This window comes from Apiospora phragmitis (genome assembly GCF_038363925.1).
Source record: "Apiospora phragmitis strain CBS 135458 chromosome Unknown utg000007l:1.0-2108841.0:1.0-2111359.0, whole genome shotgun sequence".
NCBI lineage: Eukaryota > Fungi > Ascomycota > Sordariomycetes > Amphisphaeriales > Apiosporaceae > Apiospora > Apiospora phragmitis.
In genome coordinates, this window is record NW_027117405.1 from 1,598,768 (window position 1) to 1,622,182 (window position 23,415).

General features: G+C 53.4%; 7 protein-coding genes across 7 annotated transcripts; 2 read left to right on the forward strand and 5 right to left on the reverse strand.

The window, feature by feature from the left end:
• Positions 1–641: 641 nt before the first annotated feature.
• PG994_007446 (MADS-box MEF2 type transcription factor) lies at positions 642–2,590 on the forward strand (the record flags this gene model as incomplete). Its single annotated transcript, XM_066858855.1, has 3 exons — positions 642–697; positions 757–913; positions 980–2,590. The coding sequence occupies 3 exons, from the start codon at positions 642–644 to the stop codon at positions 2,588–2,590; spliced, it is 1,824 nt and encodes a 607-aa protein (XP_066715797.1).
• Positions 2,591–4,044: 1,454 nt separating this feature from the next.
• PG994_007447 (morphogenesis-related protein MSB1) lies at positions 4,045–7,309 on the reverse strand (the record flags this gene model as incomplete). The annotated part of the gene is made up of 3 exons (XM_066858856.1): positions 4,045–4,154; positions 4,209–7,025; positions 7,111–7,309. 3 exons carry the CDS (start codon positions 7,307–7,309, stop codon positions 4,045–4,047), a joined length of 3,126 nt encoding a protein of 1,041 aa, XP_066715798.1.
• Positions 7,310–13,262: 5,953 nt separating this feature from the next.
• Positions 13,263–14,522, reverse strand: PG994_007448 (uracil DNA glycosylase; the record flags this gene model as incomplete). The annotated part of the gene is made up of 2 exons (XM_066858857.1): positions 13,263–14,049; positions 14,152–14,522. 2 exons carry the CDS (start codon positions 14,520–14,522, stop codon positions 13,263–13,265), a joined length of 1,158 nt encoding a protein of 385 aa, XP_066715799.1.
• A 908-nt stretch (positions 14,523–15,430) lies between these two features.
• Positions 15,431–16,835, reverse strand: PG994_007449 (uncharacterized protein; the record flags this gene model as incomplete). The annotated part of the gene is made up of 2 exons (XM_066858858.1): positions 15,431–16,584; positions 16,640–16,835. 2 exons carry the CDS (start codon positions 16,833–16,835, stop codon positions 15,431–15,433), a joined length of 1,350 nt encoding a protein of 449 aa, XP_066715800.1.
• Positions 16,836–17,931: 1,096 nt separating this feature from the next.
• Positions 17,932–19,581, forward strand: PG994_007450 (uncharacterized protein; the record flags this gene model as incomplete). The annotated part of the gene is made up of 1 exon (XM_066858859.1): positions 17,932–19,581. One exon carries the CDS (start codon positions 17,932–17,934, stop codon positions 19,579–19,581), a length of 1,650 nt encoding a protein of 549 aa, XP_066715801.1.
• A 120-nt stretch (positions 19,582–19,701) lies between these two features.
• PG994_007451 (tRNA-dihydrouridine synthase 3) lies at positions 19,702–20,604 on the reverse strand (the record flags this gene model as incomplete). The annotated part of the gene is made up of 2 exons (XM_066858860.1): positions 19,702–19,795; positions 19,853–20,604. 2 exons carry the CDS (start codon positions 20,602–20,604, stop codon positions 19,702–19,704), a joined length of 846 nt encoding a protein of 281 aa, XP_066715802.1.
• A 201-nt stretch (positions 20,605–20,805) lies between these two features.
• Positions 20,806–22,068, reverse strand: PG994_007452 (tRNA-dihydrouridine synthase 3; the record flags this gene model as incomplete). The annotated part of the gene is made up of 2 exons (XM_066858861.1): positions 20,806–21,799; positions 21,866–22,068. The coding sequence occupies 2 exons, from the start codon at positions 22,066–22,068 to the stop codon at positions 20,806–20,808; spliced, it is 1,197 nt and encodes a 398-aa protein (XP_066715803.1).
• Between the last annotated feature and the right edge of the window lie 1,347 nt (positions 22,069–23,415).

The following is a 23,415-nucleotide window of genomic DNA, read 5'->3' on the forward strand; positions in this document are numbered from 1 at the left end:
CCCTCTCCCATCCATCAAGCCCCGTTTCATATTTTGACCCGCACCCGTTCCCTCTATTCTCTCTCACACACTCTCTCGCTCCCTTCTCTCCACAAGACTACGTACGCAACGGGCTCTTTCCTATTCATCCTTGGCCCCAAGGCTAGCAAGCAAGGTCGTCACCTTTTTTTTTCTATCTTTATCTTCTATACTTTTACACACAGACTATACATAGATTTCTCTCCATACACACACTCTACTTCACTTTGCTTGTTGTTCCTGTATAATCTATCCATCTGCATGTCCATCGTCCTCCCCAAAAGTCAAAAAGGCCGGCTTCCACTAGTTCCAAACTGTGTTATTTCTTATTGCATTCGCTAGAGCTTGGTTTGACAGCGCCTACCCGACATAGTCTGCCACCCTTTGGCGCGCCAACTCCCCCGGTACTTCGCTATACCCATCTTTTGCTCTTCGCCGTCGCATTCGAGCTCTGCCTGCACCGGACCAAGTCTTCCCCGTCAGCAGAGTAGCATTGGGCGACCGCGACCACGACCCGAAGGAATCTAATCCTGGCCGAACTCCCGTCGCAATTGTCATATAGCCCCACGGAACGCCGCGCTCTATCGTCCGTCTCCCCGGTAAATCAGCCCTCTTAATCCAAGATGGGGCGGAGAAAGATTGAGATCAAAGCGATCAAGGATGACAGGAACCGCTCAGTGTAGGTTTGCCCCCAACTCGCGCGCATTGCAAGCCGAGACTGATTTCTCCTGCCGACAGTACCTTTTTGAAGCGCAAGGGTGGCCTGTTCAAGAAGGCGCATGAGCTCTCCGTCCTCTGCTCCGTCGATGTGGCCGTCTTCATTTTCGGCAGCAACAAGAAGCTCTATGAATACTCCTCGGGTGACATGCGCGAGCTGATCACGCGTTACACATATGTGCGTATCTAGTCATCTGTATCGCAAAGGCCGGACAAGGCAGACTGACGAAAATTATTACTGCAGCACGGCGGGCCAAATGAGCACAAAGGTCCGACGGACTTCAATGGCGGCGAAGACGACGACGACGAAGATGGTGACGCTACACCACCTCACGGCCATGAGGGCTCCGTCGAACCGCAGATGATCCCTCCCCACTACCAGACACAAGGGCAACCGCCTTTCCCGCATTTACGAGGACACACGCCGTCAGCGTCGCCGCCCATCAATGGTGTCCCTTTCGTGCCGCGAGGTCATACGCCCCAGCCGCAGATGGGATCCAGACCCTCCTCGAGGACCGACTTCAGACGACCGATACAACATGCCAATGGCTATGCTTACATGCCCCAGCCGGCAATCTACAATCCGCAAGGCCAACCTAGCATGTCCAGCATACCACATATGACCCATCAGCCAACCCAGTTCCCGTATCCGCCTCCTCAGCACCACCACCAGCCGCAACCTCCGATGCCCCAGTATATGGATGATAGGCGCTCCTCGGTTCCTCCTCCCAGCTACCCACAAGGTTCTACGCAAAACCAACCCATGCAGCGCCCGCAAGCTTCACCGCAGCCTCAACCGCAGCAGCTTCCTCAGCAGCCCCAGCCCGTGCCGCACATGTCCCCTCCGCAACCACAGCATCAGCACCTCGAGCCGCCGCAGATTCAACACCATCCGCCCCCGCAACCGCCGCCGCAACAAGAGCCTCAGCAGCCTCTGCCGCCTATGGAACCTAGACCTGACGCCGCGTCTGAGAGATCGAACCGCTTCCTCGATACCACTTCTGCAATCAAGAAGTTACCGCAGCGCAAACAGCACAGCATCTTCACTCCCATAGACGAGAACCGCTCCATTCTGTCTCAACACCTCGAGTCTTTTGGCGCAGAGCCTCGTAACGGGAAAGATGAATCTGCTGGGGGAGGTAACCGGTCTCAGTCTGTGGATGTAGGCGCTGTTCAACGGAATAACGACCATGGCTCTCCACCTCCGCCGCCTCAAAGATCCAATACATCTAACGTACCGAGCAACTTGGGTCCTGGACCCCGAAAATCTATATCTGGATCCATTCCCGAGACCACTTTCACTCCTCCCTCACGATCTAATAGTCTGAGAGTGGGCGGAGGCGCTCCAAGGCCCAAACTCAAAGTGCAGATCCCCGATGAAGCCTCAGAAGCTGGTAGTAATACCCAAGAATCAAGCACGTCGCCGGCAAATCCCTCAGAAGCGGCGACCCAAGCCAACCGCCGCAGTAATACTGAATCTCACGGCACTGGTCCCGTTCTTCCGCCGCCGTCCCCATCGGCTTCCGCACTGCTTTCTGCGGGAGCAACAGGGCCGCCAAATCCTTTCGCAAGGCCTCTGCCTCAAGCTCAGACCAACAACAACATGAATATCGACACTCCTGTCTCAGCGCTGCCTTCCCGTTTCCTCAACAATGAGTTTCTGCCAAGCCCTAGTAGCTTCTATCCCGAATGGAACTTTCGGGGCAACGACAGCAACACTCTACCCAGCCCCTTGAATTTCGCTACTCCTGTACATGGTTCTGGTCCGTCTTTCCTAAGGGACGAGAACCCCCACAACGCAAGAGTCCCGAGATCAATACCGCTGGACCCTCGTCTGATGGACCTGAAGGTGTAGAAGCCAAGAGGGTGAGGGTTGACTCCTTAGACTGTTTCACATACATTTCCTTTTTGGCCGTTCGATTGTCGCCCCAGCTACTTAACGAACAATTTTCTCCGCACCGTTCTCGCGGACTGTACAACATAACCACATCATACTTCTATACCTTCGAAAAGCGGTACGCAAGCATGGCCATTCGGCCTCGATCCACTTGGCGGGCGTGTTTATCGATTATCCTAAGGTCTTTTTCGGGGTTCATCATTTTATACTGTACGAGCGATGTTCGCTTGTCTCTTTTCTGAACTTTCGTTTGGATACCGAAGCATTGTAAGGCGTCCTGGTATTGTTATTATATCTGGTTTAGTCCGACAGCGACTATCTTTGTGTGTGGATTGTAATCAGGGCTCGTGTATCTGATAGAGGGGAGGAGGGCCTGGTGCGTCACAGTAATGGGGTTCTCTAACTTTTCTCACGAGGTTTGGATGCTTGCCTTTGTAAAGGCACGGGCGAAAAAAAAAGATGAATTTACGAGTGGGCGCATTGGGTGGGCGTTATCATGGCGTTTTGTTTGTCTGGCTTTAGTAGGATATATTTGTACGTTAGGTCAGTGGAATGTTCGTCCGCTGTGGTTTCTATACGTATCTGCTGGGACTTATATTGAGCAAATTTACTCTTCGCATATACTGAGATTCCCTTGCTGCCTTTTCAGGATCGTGATGCCTGTCGTCACTGTCGTCTGCTTTGGGTTCGACCCTCTTAGTAGGTAGATGCCGCCGTATCTTCGCATTTTGCTTGGTAAGGAACAAGTAGTAAGTACGGCGCAAGCATGAACACACAAGATGAACTCCTCCCTACCCCTTCCAGAAGGTTTGGGAAGAAGCAAATGTTTCTAAGTGTTGAATACACAAGACATCACATCCGGCTTCTATTTTTTTTTCACCTATCGAAGTTACATTGGTACAAGGTCAGGTGCAGGACGGTCAAATCAACAGGACCAAGATGGAACGATCAGAAATATATATTATTGCTACAGATCCGCTCTCCGTGGACGATTACATAGTTGTCTCACTCTCGGGCCCCCTTTTGGTGTGTAGATGGGAATAGGGGAGAAAGAAGAAGAATAGGAAGGCAAGGCAAGGCAAGGCGCGCTGGTATATCGAGAAAACAAACAGACAAAAAAAGCTTTCTAGTGGTATCATCGTGTGGTTGGTGACAAATCTTGATGTGTCGGGGAAAATTAGAAGCAAGAACAAAAAAAAGGTGGGGGGGCACCCAGCGGTCCGCGCCGCCAACTTGACACGTAGGTAGAATGTCAAGACTGTGCGCTGCGTCAACCCAGCAGATCGAAAGAGAAAGGGGGTGGGTGAAAGAGCCTGCCGTAGAGAGGAATTGGGCCCCCCAACAGGGCAGAAAATTCCAAAAGAGTATTATTCGTCGAGGTGCATCACAAAATCATCATCCCATATCCGTCCCTAACGTCGAGAGGGAGGAGTTCGAGTTCCTGGAGCAGTAGTGGTGTTCTCCATGTTGCCCGTGAGCTCAGCAACACGAGCCTTGATGCGAGCAACTCGAGATTCGATGGCTGTATCTTATTGTTAGCAAAGTCAGGCATATAGGAGGGGAGCAGGTCACTTACTCTCTTCGCCGCTTGTCTCATCATCACCCTCGGTCGTCGCCTTGCTATACCCGCCCCTGCTGCTTTGCTCCTCACTGTGTCGCGCTCGATCAGCGGCGTTCTTCCTGATCTGGGCCCATCGATCCTGAACTGGCACACCAGGCGCAGGCGCAGCTTCCTCCTGTTCTTCCTCAACTTCTTCTCGACGCCTCTGGTTGCCTGCATGACGTCCGATGGGTGGAGGCGCTGCCTCGTCATCACTGCCATCCACTTCCGGAACGAACGCCGGCTGGTCAGAAAGAGGTCCTTGGTCGAAACGTTGAAACGCTTGGTTGGCTTCCGCCGCGTCCGCAGTGTCAACCCGGGAAATGTTCTCATCTACCGAAGGCTCGTAGGCTGGCTCGTGACCATGGTGTTCCGCCTGGGTGGGAGTTGGTGTGGCTTCCTCGATAGGTTCCAATGGGAAATCGTGAGCTGACACCTCGGCAGGTTCAGATGGAACAGGCTCGGGTTGCTTCTCAGGAGCGGCTGCTGGCGTCTCTGCAATCATCTTGTTGACATCACTAGCAGCATTATCCGGAACTTTGGAACCCCGGTTCTTACTGCGACCAAAGAGTTTTCGGAATCCACCAGACTTCTTCTCGTCCTTCTCCTTGTGAAGCTTCTTTTGTTGCTTCTTACTTTCCTTACTCTCCTTACCCTCTTTAACAGCTTCAGGGGAAACCATGTTTGATCGAGCTGCCTCCATTGACGCAAAGTCCCGCGGAGGGGGCGGGAGCGGAGAATCACGTCCCGTGGCCTCTGCCCTCTGAAGAGGGTGTACGTTCTGATGAGCCTCGGTTTCGAAATCTCGAGGAGGCTCAGGCGTTCTATTGCGAGATCCATTGGCCTGTTCATGTTGACCTGATGCCTGAGGTGGTACCAATCCCGGTGAAGGCTGGGGCGACATGGTGGGCGATTTAGCTGGAACATTAGGACGAGCCGAGCCGTTGGTCATCGAGTTGTTCTCCGAGTGTCCATTGGTCTGCATGGTAGCTTCTTCTAGACCGCGGCCGAGGTTGGTACTGGAAAGATATGCCTCTCTGATAGCATCCTTGTCGTACTTGTTGGCCCATTTCATTGCGGGCGAAGCTTCCTTCATGACGGCGGGCTGTAGAGTAAGAATGCTCGTTGTCTTCTCCCTCATCAGCTCGGTGTCTGTCCGTCCGCGTCGCATCGGAAGAGACTGGTTCTGCATCTCGTGGTACTGCTTGGCCTGTAGCTGTTGCGCAGCAGCCTGTATCTTAGCTTGCTGGTCCGGCCCAATACTCGTCTTACTCAGACCCCCGTTTGGGTTTAATTGGCCTTGCTGTTCAAGCGCACGCTTTCCCGCTACTGACTTGCTGCGAGAGATACCCTTGTCCTTATTGCGCCTGGTCCAACTGAAAAGTCCCTTCTTTTCTGCCACATAGGCCCCGGCTTCGGGTTCTGGAGCGGCCCCTTTGACCATCTCCTCCATGACAAGCCAGCGGCCAGAGCGAATTATCGTTTCTATCACAGCGCATCGACCAAAAGCAGATTTTCGTTCGGGTGTTTCTTCGGGCGCCAGACTGCTCATCCACACCCACCAGAAAGCGTCGTCTAGATCGAATCGAGTGATATTGGCCAACTCGCCAGGTTCCAGAAACTGGTTGCTTTCAAGCCGCGGGTTATGAGACTGCGAGCTCTTCTGACGGACAGTGGTGTCGATTGGCGGCAGTACCTTATCCGGAGGTAGCAACATCGAAGGACTGTTTGGTGAATCATCAACGAAGCCGGATGACAAGAAATCGGCCCACGAGGGAGTGGTCGGCCGGCCCAGGTCGGCTGTGCCTGAAGCTGGCGTGGTTCGTAGCCCTCGAACGTTCCGTGGCTGGCTCTGTGTCCGCGCGGCTTCATCGTCTTCCTCCTCCTCGACGGCTCCGCCAAACCCAATGTCCTCAAACCGCGACCATGAAGCGTCCCGCAATCCAGTCGAATGTTTCGCACTAGAAACCTGCGATTTCTGGTTTGCAAGGGAGATGGCTTTCAGGACTCGGCGGCATTCCTCAGTAAGCGCCTTTACAGGGTCATCGTATTCGGAGAATTGATGCAAGGCTCGGTCATTTTCGCGGTATTGGAAGTGGTTAGCACGGCGCAGCAGCGCAAACGGAGTAGGCGACACAGAGTCAACAATCATAACGACCCTATTCGTGGTGGATTGCATGAGAGACGGTTTTTGTGGGGGATACTCGGTTTCCTGCAGTAGCTTCTGCAATGACATGGGAAGCATCGAAATGCCACCGAGAGTCGGTTGAGGTGCCAGTGACCGCAGATAAGCAAAGAACATGTGACTTGTGGCATCGGCGGCGGTCAGCCATGATCTGTAGCCTCCCTCGAAGCCATTCCCAGTATCCTTGTGCTCAAAAGCCCACCAAGAGGCCATACGGGAAAGCTTGCGGCCCCCAAAGCCGTTCATCTTGCCATGCGCCGCCACGGCGGAAAGGAGGTCAAAATAGTCGAAGATGATGCTGGTGCGTACCTCGTTGTCGACACTCAAAGGTATAAATGTTCTGAACGAGTCGCGGGCCATGTTCGAGTCCTGCTCTCCAACCTTGAAGAGCTCGTAGGCGTCCCATCCCACCACGCCGCCCTGCAGACGACTCCAGCACCATTTAAGTACACCGGAGATGACCATAGGCTCCGTCATACGCAGCTCCTGGACAAGGTAGTCGCCCCGCGCGGGTTGGGCGCCATCGAAGAAGTGTCGGATGAAGTTGCGCACCGCGCTCGGGTCCGACGTCGGTCGGAAAGGCAAGAGAAGGAATGGCAGGTCGAGAGCTAGAGTTTGCGACATACAAGTCAGTCCAAGTGAACTTTGTGTCTGGTTATTTTGTGCAAGGTGGGTAAACGGATTTCGACATACCCCTAGCCTTGAGCTCCTCGGTACAGGCATGAATCAATTCTCCAACTTCCTCTGGATCAACCGAGGTTCTCGTGTAGGCGTCTTCCCATTGCGGTTTCTGGGGCAATTGGTGGGTTAGGTCGTCGGCGTTGGCGCCTTTTTTGGACTTTGTTTTTCCCTGGCCGTCTTTGCCCCTAATTCGGGAGAAGAGGCCCGGCATTTCGACTGATTGGAATGATACGGCGGCTGGGGCTTTTATCCTACGATGCACAGTACCAAAGGAGATTTCCTATGAAGCAAGTACTTTGCACTTTGGGGCGATCCTGTCGTCGTCTTGTCAAAGACAAAAAAGTGCTTGTTGGCGGCTGGCGGAGAGGAAATGACATCAATGGGGAAGTAGAAAAAGACGATGGATGTTGCTTCCCTTGGAGCTGAGTCGAGTGGGAAAGAAGGATTTCCTTGGGGAACAGGGTGGTAGAATAGTTGGTCTAGTATTGGACCGGATAAATGCGTCTGGCGTCCGTAAATAAAAGTCGAGATAGTATGATGGGGAAATGGCTGAACGACAGCACGAACGAACGAGCGAGTACACTGACTTGAAGGAACGAATCAACGGCGGCTCGGGACGAGAACGACAGGTAAGGCAAAAGTATCAATCAATCACTCAAAACCCTGAATGTGAGGAACTCGGTGCCAACACTCGTAGGTTTCAATAAAGAAAGGATTGGGTCAAAGTCAAAACCAGAAGCCGACGAGATAGACTTGTGAGGGGTGGATATTGACGGATGGAAAAGTACACCAGCCTGTCTGTAGTATGCAATGTATGTAGTGTGACGGGAGAGAGGTATCCGAACATGGATGGGAGCAATAACTCTCCTCCCTGGTTATTAGAGTAACTTTTTTCTTCCCCTTTCTTTTCCCCCTTCGCTCTCTTCCTATCACACGCACCGCGCAAAGCAATCGAGAGAGATTAGAATTTGTTTTGATTTGGCCTGTCCACCCAGTCCTGTCGTGCTCAGGCCGGGGGGGGGATGCGGAACGAATGACGGGCCTGCAAAGTGTTTCTGCTCGACTGTGGTTGATGCTGTCTGTGTCTGGAAATGGACGCTGGTTTGGGGCCGCATTGATTGGCTGGGATCCTAGTAAGCCCGTGGTCCCCTGAATCGGATATTGAAAGTGCTACCTAATCGGGGCAAGCGGCCTTCGACAAACACAAGCATCTTGGCTCGGCCTGCTGCAGTGGAGGCGCTGGTTACTGCTCCGACCCATGCTAGCAATTGGCTACTGTAGGTACGTCCATCTAATCTAGATGGCCCAGGTACTAATCTAGTTGGCAGGAGGTGGGATGTGCCCGACGTCAAGCGTTGAAGATACTGACGAGAGATGTGCATGTGTGGCGGAGGCAAAGGACCTTTATTATTAGAGCAAGCTGGATACAGCAAGCAACGGCCTGCATACTCTACTAATGCAAGGCTAGGTTTTATTATCCCATCAAGCGTCCCCCAGTATCCTTGCTTTCCTTTGCTTTGCTCGGGGTTTAATATGGCGTTGTTTGCTTCTAGTTTCTTTGGCCTCGGCACGAATAATAAGCAGCAACCTACGCGACTGCCTGGCTGCTCAGGAAATTGGAGGATGGCTTAGGGATGGCCTGTCTAATCTTCGATCTAAACCACTTTGGGTCATAGTTCGTCTCTGTGGCCCAGAGAGCGTTCCGGGGTGTCTTTTATTTTATTTTATTCCAATTCTCATTTTCTTCCTCACCCCCCGGTCACCCCAAAACTTGTCACAAGGATCTAAAATTACCACGTTCTATACACACGCTATGTATCTCGCTATAACCAAACCATTCCACTATCTTTCTGACCAAATTGTCTTGGATTCTATCGACACTTTTCGTCTATATATATTGTCGATTGCCGATGCAAAAACTCACGACACCAAAAGATCACTGTAAGTAGAGTCAAATCTTTACCAGAGGTCGACTGCAGCTTGGCCATGATACTGCAGTCGTCAGGCGCAATCTAAGTATGCGGCCCCGGTATCACCCACCTTAGAAGCTCCAATTTCTTCAACCTCCTGGCCGTATCACGCTCAATTTCCGATGACGCCTTGAACAACATATTTGCCGCGCAGCATGCAGGCACTGCAGAGTGCTTCGTACGACTCCTGCACGCCAGAAGAAGTCAGTCAATTTGCTGCATCTGGCACGACTGTCCATGACGAACGAAGCTCTGTTGCTGCTGGGCTCTGGCAAGGGCGCATTCATTCGCCAAACACATGTTGCCTCTCAGCTAATCTACTCCGTGCATGAGTTCAAAGGGTGTCTCGTCATCAGCCAGGCTGCTGCCCTTTCCCATCGGCGATGGCATGAAAGAACATTATGAACAAATCAAGAGTTGACGTACATACTCCCTAAGGTAGACACGGAATTATTCATCGGCTGGTGTCGCTGTAGGTGCCAACACTAAGTATGCAAGCCAGCTCCCCCACCACGTCTCCACTCCAGCCCCTTTTCCCAGCCCAATCGAGAGCGCAGCCATGCATGAAGCACACAGCTCATCAAACTGATGATCGGCCGTCTGACGATGACTATTGGCTCCATGATGAAGACAAGCAAGATGTATGAGTTGGCATTCGCTCAGACTGCACAACACACCCGCACACATGGCAAAGCATGTCATAGCATGGCATCGCCATGTCTAGGCCATACTGTAGACGAAGTTCCGGGCGGGGAACACGCAAATTATCTATATACTTACACATCTATCCCGCACCTGCGCGCGATGCTGGCGCCGGCAGAAACACCATGATTGTATGGGGCCAACGTGTCGGACGAACAGTCAGCGAGCCCTACGGGTATTGCCTATTACCTTAGCCCTATTACTAGAGAGGTTGTTGGTCCAGTGAGGCGAGGCTCCTTGGTGCGTCATCCGTGTTAATGCTCAACACTACTTCGCCCGAATCCAGAGACCGATCTACCGCACCATTTTAGGCTTCGAGATTCAGAGCGATCGACGCCAACTGATGGCCTCGGTGTAGGGTCCCGAAAACTTTCGCCGGGTTCTTCCACGCCGCCAGGGCTTTTGAGGTTCCACTGCGTACTTACTGTGGGGGAGAAAAGAAGAAGAAAATATCCATTATTCGGCCAGTGCTTTGACTTTACTGTACGGAGTGCTTGCAGGCCTACACTGTATTGTAAATGGCCACACGTCACACACGGTTGTGCATCTCAGTACGGAGTACTTGCAGGGCATAACCGTGCAACGATGAGGCCCAAGATTCTGCCTCTACCCTCCGAATGGTTTTAAGTGCAGGTGACATTGATCATTTCGTAGCCCGTCCGCTCTCCGGATCTACCGCCGTCGTCACCTACATGTACTCCACCGCCAACGGGTACCTGCAAAATGCAACATCGACGAGTCGTGCTGGTGGTACGGAGTATGTACATATGTAAATTATGTATATCACAGTAGCATCCTCGCCCGAGTTTTGCGGTATTATTCTTCCAAGGTTGGTAGGTACAGACAGACTGTATTTCCGAAAATCCCACGTTGATGCATAACCTTTTTTCGAGACGCAGCAGAGCACGATCCCTCCGGCTGTGGGGCACCGGCAATCCAATCATCAGATGATGCTATCCCAATATCTGACATGTCGCCCTCGTTTCATCATCCCGACCTCATTGGACAGCGCCCAAGAAGCACGTTGCAATCTTCGTGAGCATTTATTTTTCGTTTACATTCTATGCTTATGCTTCTCTTCTTTTTTCTTTTCTTTTTCGCTTCGTATCCAACCTCAAACCGGCCCAGTAATCCATATGGGGGGATATGCTCGTATTATACGGTGATTCTAAGACGGGATCACCACCCAGAATGAAAGTGTTTAGTCTTTCCAGCTTCCCGGGATTTTTGGTTTCAGATGGCGCCTTTCGCCCGCCTTCATTATTCAATGTCTCACACTTACATGCATCATATCTTTCATCTCTTCTTTTTCAAAATTGACCCAATCAATTTGATATGCCAACTGGTGTTGCACATGATCCATGCACGCTCTCAGGCTCTATAAGCACCTTAATCTGCATGTGGTATGTCTTGGGTGATCTCCAGCTGTTAAAGGATGGCTCCCTCCCCTTTTCCTCTTCGTTATCATATCAATTTTATTTATCCATTCCTCGTGGATTGCCCATCTAGAACCTCTCCTGGGCACGTAGAGACACGGGCAAGGGGAGAACCGAGTGACCTAATTCCAAGACAATGATAAGAAATCCCCGTTGTATACCAGGGCCCAGGTTACCACCAGGACTAACCTCGAGTTGTACACCCCGGTCTCACTCGGTGCGTTGTGTCTTCAAGAAGGGTCCTCCGAACCTCGTACCGTCCCGTCACGACGAAGATTACGCCTCAGAGCTGAGGTGGTGCAGGTGATTTGGTAGCTGTTGTTTGTGAGCCCGCCTCACCGCCTCTTGGCCTAGTTAGTCTCCCTTCCCCCGGGGGTTTCCAGTCGTGGGGGTGGTTGATTCAGTGGAAGGGTCAGGGGACGTCGTGTCTCCCCGTTGGACACATCGTGTGAAGAGAAACCAAACTCCGTACAAGGTCGGATTCTGCTCATGTGATAAACTGTCCCCTCTTGACGATGCACATAAGGAGTTGGTGCCGCTGTCAAGGTCAGTACTGAAATGCTCAACGAAAAAGGGGGGCGGGGGGTGGTACGGTAGGGCAAGCTGCGTATAGGATCTCTTTATCCAGGAGAAGGTGTTATGTCATACACTATTCGGTAGCTCTGGTCTATTCGTCCACTTAAATCGCGTGTCACACTATGTGACTTTAACTATCGGTAATGGAAATTTCGATCCTTTTCCCATCATTCTCGCAGGTGATATCTGTACCTGGACCGGATCCGGTGCGCAGTCTACACTACGTTGATGTAACTCTGTCATACTGTTTCAAGGGCTTTTGATTTAAAGGGGGTATGGACGACTAACCGGACGGGAGCTGCCTGCCGGAGAGGGAAATGGTCTGGTGGAAGTTTGCATGTGGGCTATCAATGACGCTTATCAAGACTAGGTGTTCGTCATCCTCCGCCACGAGGTTGCGTAGTCGATGAATCCCTGGTTGCCTGCTGGCATTGCCGGATCGTGGTTGCAGTGTTCTACAGTATCGTGATCTCTGTTCCATCGTCTCTTTTTGAATGCAATATCAGGTCGCCCCAGCCCCTCAAACCGGATATGGTTAAGGGGGGTAAAGGTACATTGTAGTAGTATGAATACATGGAGAGAGGGGGGGAGAGGGTCGGTGATAGGTTTGAAGGGAAAATACCGGTATATATAAAGAGTAATTGTATTTGTGAACTATCTCTTTGGGCGCTTGCGCTGGGTAGAGATTCAGATAATCCGCACAGGTCTTCTAGATGCCATACGTAGAGTCCATCTGCTATGTTATCTAGGATGATGTGCACGAAGTAGTAGAAGCGAAGAGAAGGCAACGACGGCTTCGTGGCCCAATGGCCACTACTATGACAAGAACCAAGCACTCACCAACCACACATACAAGTTATACCGCCTGACAGATATCAAAGAAGATAGCCCTCTCGATGGTCAACCCCGGCGTCTCCCGATCATTATACTAAGCAGGCAAGGCTTCATCGGTCGTGTAAGCAAGGTCTGGCCACCAGACCAAACCACGAGGAAAGATTGGCGACGTAGTGATCATTGTAGCTGGCCTCCTGTGTGTCTTGATCTCAGAGTTGAATCACGGCTTATATATACAGCATTTACTGCATTGACGTGACATGTATATGTGCAAAGCTGCCCGCCCGGATCGGGCAGCATTGTAGAGCTCACTATTTTCGTTATACCCCCTCGATCGACCGCTCGAAATATCCCCAGACCCAACCATCCAACCATACATATATGATACAAAGTTTGTGTAGAAACACATTCCCCCCTGGTTTCCGCTAGTTCCATCATCCACACGAAGAAACGCTCTATTACTTCAGAACAGGCGGAAACACCGTAAGCCAATCATTTTCGTGCGTGTTACTTGTAGTTCATCATGACCAATCCCCCAACACCTGGCCTGGGAGTGGGTGTGTGCGTGTGTCAACCCCATCGCTCGTGTTGACCGCGCCCTCATGCATCAAGTACTTTGATGTGTACACCCTCTAGGTGAAAAACCTCATTTCTCCTCATCGACAGTCGGGTTCTCGCCCGTCTTATCCAACGCCTCGCTCTTCTCGTGCACACTGCCATCCTCTCCTTCCTCGTCCATACCCACGACGACGACGGCGGGAGGAGGCACGACGTTCTCCTTCTCCTTTTTCTCATACTTTTCCTCGGCCTTGCCCTTGGCCTTATTCTCAGCTTTGCCCTCCGGCTTGGCGTCCGGTGCCGGTGCCGCAGCCGTCGTCTCCTTTTTGGGAGTTAAGTCCCAGTCAATCTCCGAGCCAGCCCCGTAGCGCGTGGCGAGCCAGTCGTTGGCCTTGCGGAAATGACCGCAGTCGAAGAACCCGCGCGGCGCGCTCAGGGGGCTGGGGTGGACGGACTTGAGGACGAGGTGGCGCTTCTGGTCGACCTTCAGGACGCGCTTGCCCGCGGGCGTGCCCCAGGCCACGAACACGACGCCGCGGGTGCGGCGGGCCGCGACCAGGTCGATGACCTTCTGCGTGAAGCGCTCCCAGCCGCGGTTGGCGTGCGAGTTGGCCTCGTGGGCCCGCACCGTCAGGCACGTGTTCAGCATGAGGACGCCGCGGTCCGCCCAGGGGGTCAGCAGGCCCGCGTTCTTGGCCGGCACCACGAACGACGGGTAGTCCTTCTTCAGCGCGATGAACATGTTGCGCAGCGAGGGCGGCGTTGGCGTCGGCGGCCGCACCGAGAAGGCCAGGCCGTGCGCCTGGTTGATGTTGTGGTAGGGGTCCTGGCCCAGGATGACGACCTTGACGGTGTGGAAGGGGGTGTGGCGGGACCTAGAGAGCGAAGAAGATCGCGTGAGCTATTTGTTGCGTGTGATGATATAGTATGGTAGCAGTAGAGAGAGGAGAGGAAGGGGAGGGAGAGCAATAACGCACCATGAGTAGATATCCTCTGGCGGCGGGAACACCTTCTTGCCCTGAGTCTTCTCGCGTTCGAGGAACTGCTTGAGATCCAGAAACTCCTTGCTTAAGATCTCGTCCTTGAGGTGAGCCAGCCAGCTGATGTCCAAGGTGTCAATCTCGAGCTGTAAAAGCTTCTTCTGGTCTGGCTTGAGGCTGGCCACCCACTTGGCCTTGTCGAACTTGACTGCCGGCGGCTCTGAGGCAGCAGCAGCTGTCGCCGAGGAGGAAGCACCATTGGCGACAGCGGGCTTGGGGGCCCCAAAGAAGGATGTGATGCTGGCATTGGGCTTCGACTTCTTGTTGGCCTCGGTAGCGGCCGCAGCCTTTCGTTTTAATGTCGACATTGTGGTGATGTGTGAGAAGGAGATTGAAGGACGGAGAATATGCGCTGGAGCAAACCGGGGCCGTAGCGTAAGGGCCCGTGGAGAAGTGATACACCCTTGTGGGTATTGGTGAGGGTAGGGCGAGGAGGAGGATGAGAAGGGAAGATGTCGATATACACGTGAAACGGCAATCTTGAATTGGCTTATTTTTGGGCAAACACCGAGGATCGTGGATACTGAAACTGAGAATTGGATATGGGGAATTAGAGAAACAGCAATTTAGTCTGACCAGCGGTGTGCGGGTTCGTATGTAGTAGCGTAGCAGAGGAGAAAATGGGAGGCTGTATCCGTACACGTAGCTGTCGGTAGGCCAGATTAAAGTGGTGCTGGGATTATCGACGTCAGAAGCGCGTTTTAGACGCGACGTGGAGTTCGTTTCGTGTGCGAAACGCGAAACGGTCGCGGTAAGTTAAAATGCTTGCATGGGTATATACGCCAGATCGCGACAGCTCAAGGTACACTTAGGTTACCCAGAACCCTGATCGATCAAGCAAGCAGACGAGCTTTCATTTGTGCCTCTGTGCTGTTGGGTTCATTACTCTCGCGAGCTACTGCGAGCTGAATTGTAGAGTTCATTAGGGAGAATAGGCAACGGAGCGGCTCAATTGCTTAGGGCTTTCTCGATTACTTAGTGTACAAACATATCTATACTAGGTTATCGTATCGTTACACGGACGCCAAATGCCTCGTCTATGAAGTCATCATCTAATCGGAATACTCGCGTTCCAACATCTATTTGGAATCCTTTGTTCCAATCCGCAAGCCCACCAATGCTTCTGATGTAGGTATCGTGTGAAAATGAGAAAGAGTGCAGAAAACGCCTGCTAATGCAACAAAATCAAGTTATGAGTGAAGATGCTTTTGGTGGCTCAGGGGGTCTCGCGCCCGGTTTGCTCTTTGGCTTTCTTTTCGTTGATGCCACGGAAGACTCGCTTGCCCACTTCGTAGCTGCTGATCATGATAGCACACGAGGGCGCGACCTTGAGAACGCGCGGGAACCAGCCTCTCCATAGTCCTGATACGCCCTCAGTAGCGATGATGTGTCGGAGTAACCGTAACATGGATTGCTCCTCCGGTGCCGCGTTTTCTGCCCCGGCCCCGGCCTTTTTAGAACTGTCCCGGAAGACTTGTGTTCTCGTCTTGCCAACGTCGAAGGGCATTGTGACAATAGTCGCAAACGCGCCCGACACAGCACCTGCGGCAAAACTATCCATAAAGGTTGCCGAGTGGTTCTCCCTGCTCTGTGACCTGCTACGGGCTCGTGTTTTGGAGCCCTCTTCTGGTAGAATCGACCGACCGCGGCGCTCTTCCCGCATGTCTGTGAGTTTTCCTCGAATGGTCTCGTACCCGAACCAGTACATCCCAGAGAAGGGCACATCGCGCCACAAGGTCAAGGTAATACCACGCCAGAGGGAGCGATAGCCGTGTTGCGAGACCATGTCCTTCACGCCGGTTACTGTCTCGGCCATGGCACTCGTCGCATTGGCTCCGCGAGACGCCTGAAGACGCGTGCGGAAAAGCTCGATCGGGTTGATAGCCGAAGCCGCCACCACTCTGGCCGTAGCCCCCGCGAAGAGGGGCGCAGTGGTGTCTGAGCTGACCTTATTTATGGGGCTAGACTTATTATATCGGAGCCATTCGTAGCCTGTGAAGTAGATAATGTTGGCCGGCACGGCCATAACCAGGGTCGGCGAAAGACCCCGCCAGAGAGTTGTGATGCCCTCGTTGCGGGCGATCTTCTTGATGCCGTCGAAGGTAGAGTTGAACGTTCTTCGTTGCGCATGTTCCACTGCGCAATCGCCGGACACTTGTGTTCCTCCTGTATTTGTTGCAATGCACGCCTCGGCATTGTTGTTCATGAAGAAGACCTCGCGGCAGCAAGCCGTGACGCCTAGGTTCGAAGGGCGGAAGACATTCGGTGTCGAGACGGCGAGCTTTTGCAGATCGGCCGTGTAAGCTTGTGGTTGAGGTTGAGGCGAGGCTTGGGATTGCAGTCGAACGCGCACGACGTCAAGAGGCGTCACTATTCCAGATTAGCATACAAAGTTTGCGCACCGGGGTGTACAGCAGAAACGCACTTAGCATAGAAGTGAGCAAGCTGCCCGAAATGGCCGACAGCATCTTTTGGCCGGGGGTGATTTCGACAGGTGCGCCGGGCTCGTCATCTTGGGATGTGACCATCGTCTGACCAACGAAAGCATCTTCGGGGTGCCGTGAACGGCCTTCGAACCTATCGTGATTCAGGCCACTGTGGCTCGGAGTTACGTTACTCATCGTGTGTGCGACCCCCGGGTTGTCCGGGCAAGGTCGCTTTGTCTATTCGCAGGACACTGGATGGGAAGGGGTTTTCGCTTTACAATCTGGCTTTATGTCGAGGAAGAAAGAGTAAGTGACAAAGTTGCTCAGATGAAGGGGCGAGCGACGAAGTCAATGGCAAAGAGGGTTGAGGACGGCGATGGTCCAGAGCGATTGCGGACTGGAGTCCCCAGGCCGTCATGTACTAGTAAGTCGGGCCAAGACTTTTTTTTCTGCACAGCGCAGTGCAGCTTGTAGGAACCCCGAGATGGAGAGGACCCGGCGGGATGGAATTCGCGGGTATCAGCGGGGGATAGAAGGGCGCACATGGAAATGGAAATGCCACGCTGACTAACCGAATTCTGTCAGGGACTCAGGCACAGCAGACTGGTTGTTGTTATTGTTCTTCTACATTTAGCGAATAGATTCCACAACCACTCTATTAAAGGGAATGGCCATTATATATAAGATTACCTGTCGCCTCAGCGTCATGGGAACATATTGCCACACAATAGTTCTTTGGAGGTCCCTCCTCATTTGTCAATGGATCAAAGGTGCAATCCAAACACTGTCATGATGACATCCATCAATCAATCAGTTGGAGCACCCGTTGGAGTGCCTGTACTACTACAACGACCAGCCCTTTAGGATACATGTATTCGAAAATAGGCCAGCCTGGGCTGGTGTTAGAACCAACAGTACCTACAGGAGAGTGACAAGATCAATACGTGTAAGCAGTAACTGTAGGACCAATAGTCAATTGATGCATCACGATCATTCAGCTTGAAGGCAATCTACTGTCATCTACATGGACTCCGCATTCGACTTATCAATCTCCCCAGTGGAAAGTTGCCGGACTAGCGAGTTATCAATCTAGCGCCAGTCTAAGCTCGGATTACATAATCGTTCTAGGCCCGATAAGATAAAGCATAGCTCCTATCATTCATCACCTCACCGGATGACTCCCATCTGATCTGCGGGCTCAGATTAATAACGTGGTTGGAAGGCCTGCCCATAGAAACCGTAGAATCTACAGACGTCGGAACTGATTCTTGCGATTGCAAATTTGCACAAGATGGAGTCCGAATTAGAGAACTTTAGAGAACAGTGGCGAGCCGAGGTGGCGCGTTCTAGGAATACGGCCACCAGCAGCACCCAGCAGCAAGAGCAGCAACGTCCCCAGAAGGCCCAGGCGGCTTCGTCATCATCGTCATCTAGAGCGCCTCCTTCTAGGAAATCTGAACCGCCCAAAAACCCAAGAATTGCCTCCAAGATTGCATCTCACCAGCATCAAGAAGATGACGACGATCTCACCAGGGGCCAGGCGTTTGATGAACCGGCTGGCCCGGTAACAGCCCCTAATACGCTGGCGGCATTTCAACAGGGCGCTGGAGAAACCGAGAAAGAGCCGGAGACGGCTCTCGAGTTCTACGAGAAGGCTGTGGAAAAAGAGTCCGCCGGCAAGCTCGGGGACAGTCTTCATCTTTACCGCCGCGCCTTCAGGCTGGACAATCATGTGGAGAGGGCCTATCGCGACAAACATTTCCCAGGCCGATGGAACAAGCAGCCGCAGCAGCAGCAGCAGCAGCAACAACAGGCACCACCCACAGACAAGGCGGCGGCCATCAATCCGTCCAATGCACCCGCCACGGTGCCGAACACTGCCCACCATTCCCTAGATGGACCCCCACTGTCGCTACCCGACCTCATCGCCAGTTTCGCCGGGCTGAGCATCCAGCCAGCGCCGCCCGAGGCGGAGGGGATGCCGCCCCCGCCATCACCGCTGTCAGCGCTGCCCGAGGAGATCCTGGTCCACATCCTGCGGGACGTGGCGATCCTGGACGTGGCCGACTTTGTGCGCCTGTCCCAGGTCTGCAAGCGCTTCGCTTTCCTGGTCGCCACCGAGGACCGCATCTGGCGCCGCGTCAGTCTCGGCGATGAATTCGGCTTCGGCGCCATGGTCTACCACTTCCAGCGCGGCATCTCCTGGGAAGACCTGAGCCGCGACGCCCCCACGACCCCCGAGGACGCCGAGAACCGCCTGACCCTAGAGGAGCTGCGGCGGCACCAGAAGGCCGAGGCCGAGGCCACGACGCTGGAGCTGGTGCGGAGCAGCCAGTACGCGTCCTCTTGGCAGAACATGTGGCGGCGCCGCCCGCGCATCCGCTTCAACGGGTGCTACATCAGCACCGTCAACTACATCCGGCAGGGCCACTCGACCGGCAACCAGATCACCTGGAACAGCCCCGTGCACATCGTGACCTACTACCGGTACCTGCGCTTCTTCCGCAACGGCACCGTCATCAGCCTGCTCACGACCGCCGACCCGGCCGACGTGGTCCACAACCTCACCAAGGAGCTCGTGCGCCAGCACGAGAACAAGGCCATGACCCACCTGCCGACCGCAGTCATGGCCGAGGCCCGCAAGGGCCGCTGGCGCCTGTCGTGTCCCGGCCTCGACCAGGACCCCGACGCCGACACCGACCTCGCCGAGGTCGAGGGCGACCTGTTCGTCGAGACGGAGAGCGCCGTCGGGCCCAAGTACGAGTACCGCATGGACCTGGCCCTCAAGAGCGCCGGCAAGGGCGCGCGCAACAACAAGCTGGCCTGGAAGGGCTTCTGGAGCTACAACCGGCTGACGGACGATTGGGGTGCCTTCGAATTGAAGAACGACAAGGCTTACTATTTTAGTCGCGTGAAGAGCTACGGCTTTGGTGGTGTATAGAAACAAGACCATTTCTTGTGAAAGCTTGAAGGACTGACTAGCCTGAATTTTATCTATCTCATGAGCAAATGACATAATACAGAGGCCTGTGCCGTTCATTACAGGACACGCAACCGACTTTTAACCCTCTGCTTCCATCTCGTAGCTGTTGGACCTGTGCTTAGGCTGGAAATTGAAACCAGGATGGGCCGGGCCAAGATACATCTCACTACGACTGGGGGTTAGCATTATGTAGCACTTAAGAGATCCTGAAAGTGAGGTACGTGCTTACCTGATCTTGATCCAGTCCTTGTAGTTATCACTCGCCAAGAGCGTCTCGAGTTTGTTACGGCCCCAGTACGCGGGAGGTCGTTCCTGCAGGCTGGGAGGAAGGTGCTCCAGAACGCCGATGGGGATGTAGCGGTGCGTGAAGCTCAGCCACTCGAGCAAGAACCGTCGCGTGAATCCGATGCCCAGCTCGTCCGAGCCCCAGGCCTCCATCCCGAACTTGCAGAACTTCTCCACGTAGCCCAGCCGCTCGGTGGCAGATTTATCGAAATACTGACCCTTTTCGATTTCCTCGAAGATCCAAGGCTTGATCATGGCACCTCGGGCAATCATGACACTGTCGACCTTTGCATTGTCGACGTGATCGAAGTAGTCGACATGCGAGTAACAGTCGCCGTTGCCGAGGAAGTACATCCTCCCATCGGCCGAGTTGGCCTGTGTGCTGGCGTCGGGCTCCTTCGCCGTGTCCGTCAGGTCGTCCTTCTTCTGGTTATATGACTTGACCATAGCCGCGCACTCTGCGATGTATGACCAATTGGCACTCCTTGTGTAGCGCTGTTGACGGCTTCGGCCATGTAGCGTGACCGCGGCGCATCCAGGGGCCCCCAGGAGATCGCGTTGCTCCTCGCCGCCGAAGGCCAATCTCTCAATGGTTTTGGCCGCGTTCGGCTTAGCATCGCGAACGCCCATACGCAGCTTGGCTGTAATGGGTACTTCGCCAGAAACAGTGTTCATCCCCCGAATCATTCGTTCCATTTTTGTTAGGTGCGTCAAGGAGCCCAGAACCAGCGCCTGTCGAATACACCATATCAATAGGGCACCCGCAGTTAAGGTCAACCACTCGCAAATGGGGCAAGAAGCTGGTAAGTGCCTCGGTCGCCTTAATAGCAATCCAGGGCTGGTTGCGCGAGATCTGGGCACCGAATTTGAGATCCTTCGAGTTGTCGTATCCCTTCACTATCGACCCCTCCGAGGGTGTGTATCGCGGAGGGAGACTTCGGGCGAGGACGCCTTCATAAGAGCCCAATCCCCCTTCTGTCCCTGGAGCAGAGGCATTCCCATTGCCATCTCAGAATACGTGACCTGCGCACCAAGCTCGACACAAAGTCTCCGGAAGGGAAGATTACCCTGTGTCGTCAGCGGAGCAAGCACTGGGGTCTCGCGGCCGAAGTAGATCTTGCGCTTTTCGCTGGGCTTGAGCGGCGGGTCCACGAACTGCGCTCTGAATTCCTCGCGAGCTGTCTTCAGATCCTCTTGGTTTTCAGTGCTGGGACCTCCCTTTTTGTTGTGGAAGTCTCTTGACCGCGAAGCATCGGCATTGAGCCATTGGATGTATTTCTCAGACTTGTCCAGGTTTGCCTTCTTCTTTGCGAGGCTCCATTTTTTATCACTGGTGACGGCATTGACAGTTCCTGGGCGCATGTCTGTAGCATCGTCATCTCCAGAGAAAGGCTGGGAAGATTCGCCGGCACCGCTGAGAACGAGTTCCTTCCGCCCATCTTCACGTTCAATCTCCTGGGAGTGGCTCTTGACAAAACGGCATTTCCAGCCTGACGGGCACTTCCCGAAGGACTCAAATACAGGGCATTTGCCGCCAAGGGTGTCGAGGTCCTCGCGCCTTCCCTGTGCCATGTAGTCGCGCAGGTTGTGGCTCATGTTGCACCTCTCCCCGAATCTGCACTCTCGAGGCGAGAACTCATTTGAATAGGCAATGCTGTTGCAAAGCTTGATGGCGTCAGAGAAGTGACCATACTGGCGGTCCTTGTTCTGCCCCTTCTGCTTCTTGCGGGGCTTCTCCTTCTTTCCATTGCCCCTATCATCGCGGGCATCACCGCGAGCATCACCACGAGGGTCTGGTTTGCCATTGATGGGGTCACTGGTGCTAATGGATCCCTCAGCTGCGTCGTCATCGACTACATTAGTCTGGGCAACATCATTAGAGATAAGGTACCTGGCCATGTAAGCATACTGTGCAGGTGATATATAGGTAAAGAATGGGGAGCATGATGATACTCACTCGGCCTTGATAGCTGCGATGCCCCTTCTCCTGTTGTCGACGGGACCGTCCAGGGTCTTGAGTTTCTTAGATGCCGGCTCGGTTCCATCTTCAGGTTGAGTGACGTCGTTGTCGTTTTCTCGCTTGCTGGCTGGATGAAGCGAACCGTTCAAAGACGAGGACGAATCATCCATCTTTACGTCGGAGGGACCCTCGCTAGCCATGGTGATCTACTAAGTCAGGGGGGGTGTGAGAGAGCCTCAATGCACCGAGATCTCATAACGCTTCTGGTTATGGCACTGTAACTTTGTCATAAATTTTCAGGTCTGCCACCTGGTAGGTCAGTCTGTAGCGTACTTGCACTAAGCTGGTAATTGTAAACCTTGTATGGTCGGTACCTCCAGTCTCGTTAATCGATTGTTGATGTGCCCCATCAAAATTTGTCAGGTACGACCACAGGCACTCTATTGTACCCTCCCGTAGCTTGGACTAGAAGACTAGCACGATCAGTGTCCTGCAATCTTACCCCACCTTCCCGAATGAATACATGTTGCCAGCTTGAGGGATCAATCGGGGAAGCCATATGCAGGTGAAAGTGATATTTACTCCAAGACCCTGATCCGACGAATTCTAATTTCATGCGCCCAAACTCTGACCTCCAACTCCTCCTGCTTCGTGGTACCACACTCATACTCGAGCGGTGCAAGACAGCAAGTAGCAAAATTAGCATCGTCGAATGTCAGTGACGGTGTGCTCGGAAGATCCCGTTTAAGCTCCGAGGCCGTCACCTCACAAAACACACCAGTCCGTCCTCCAGGCAGGTCCAAGCTTACTTGATCACGCAACTTCCAGCTGGAAGACTTGACCAACTTCAGATGAACATTACCTACGATGTGTACACCTGCAAGTACAGGTTGAGTTGCATTGAAGTAGAAAGCGAGAGACCAACTGCATATTAATAAATCAGTCAATCTCATTCTACCTCAAGTTATCAGATTCCTGGCCGAATCGTGGGCACGGCCATCAATACTGGGCTTCCAGTCACACTCGATGCAACATGGGAGGGGTGGACGACGCGAGAGCAGAGTCCGAGGGCGTTGTTCAGCTCCTGTAATTCCAGAAGTGTAATATCACCCAATCAGACGGGACGAAAGCAAGAATCATCAGCTTCATGCAGGGGCTGGCTTGGCTAGACTGGGCTGGATTCAGTTCTAACTCTGCGGTCCGGGTAGGTACGTTACCCTTCCATAACCGGGCTGAGCTGTCTGCGGGCGGGCTACCTACTAGCTCTGGTACTGACAGGACAGGACACTTGAGCACCAGCACAGCACATTGATTGACAGCAAAGCCCCTGGCTGTGTGTCTGGGGGGCTGCTGGCCGTCCTCTCAAATGTCTCAACCAACGGTCCGCAATCCACAGTGAATCCATCCTTGTATCCGTTATTCTTCCTGTTCGGCAGTCTGCTGCTGTCCAGCAACCAAGCTGCTGCACCTAGCGTCTCCGCAATCTCTTGGACTTGGACGAGGGGCCCAACAGGAACAGGCAAAACAAAAACCACATAGCTGGCTGT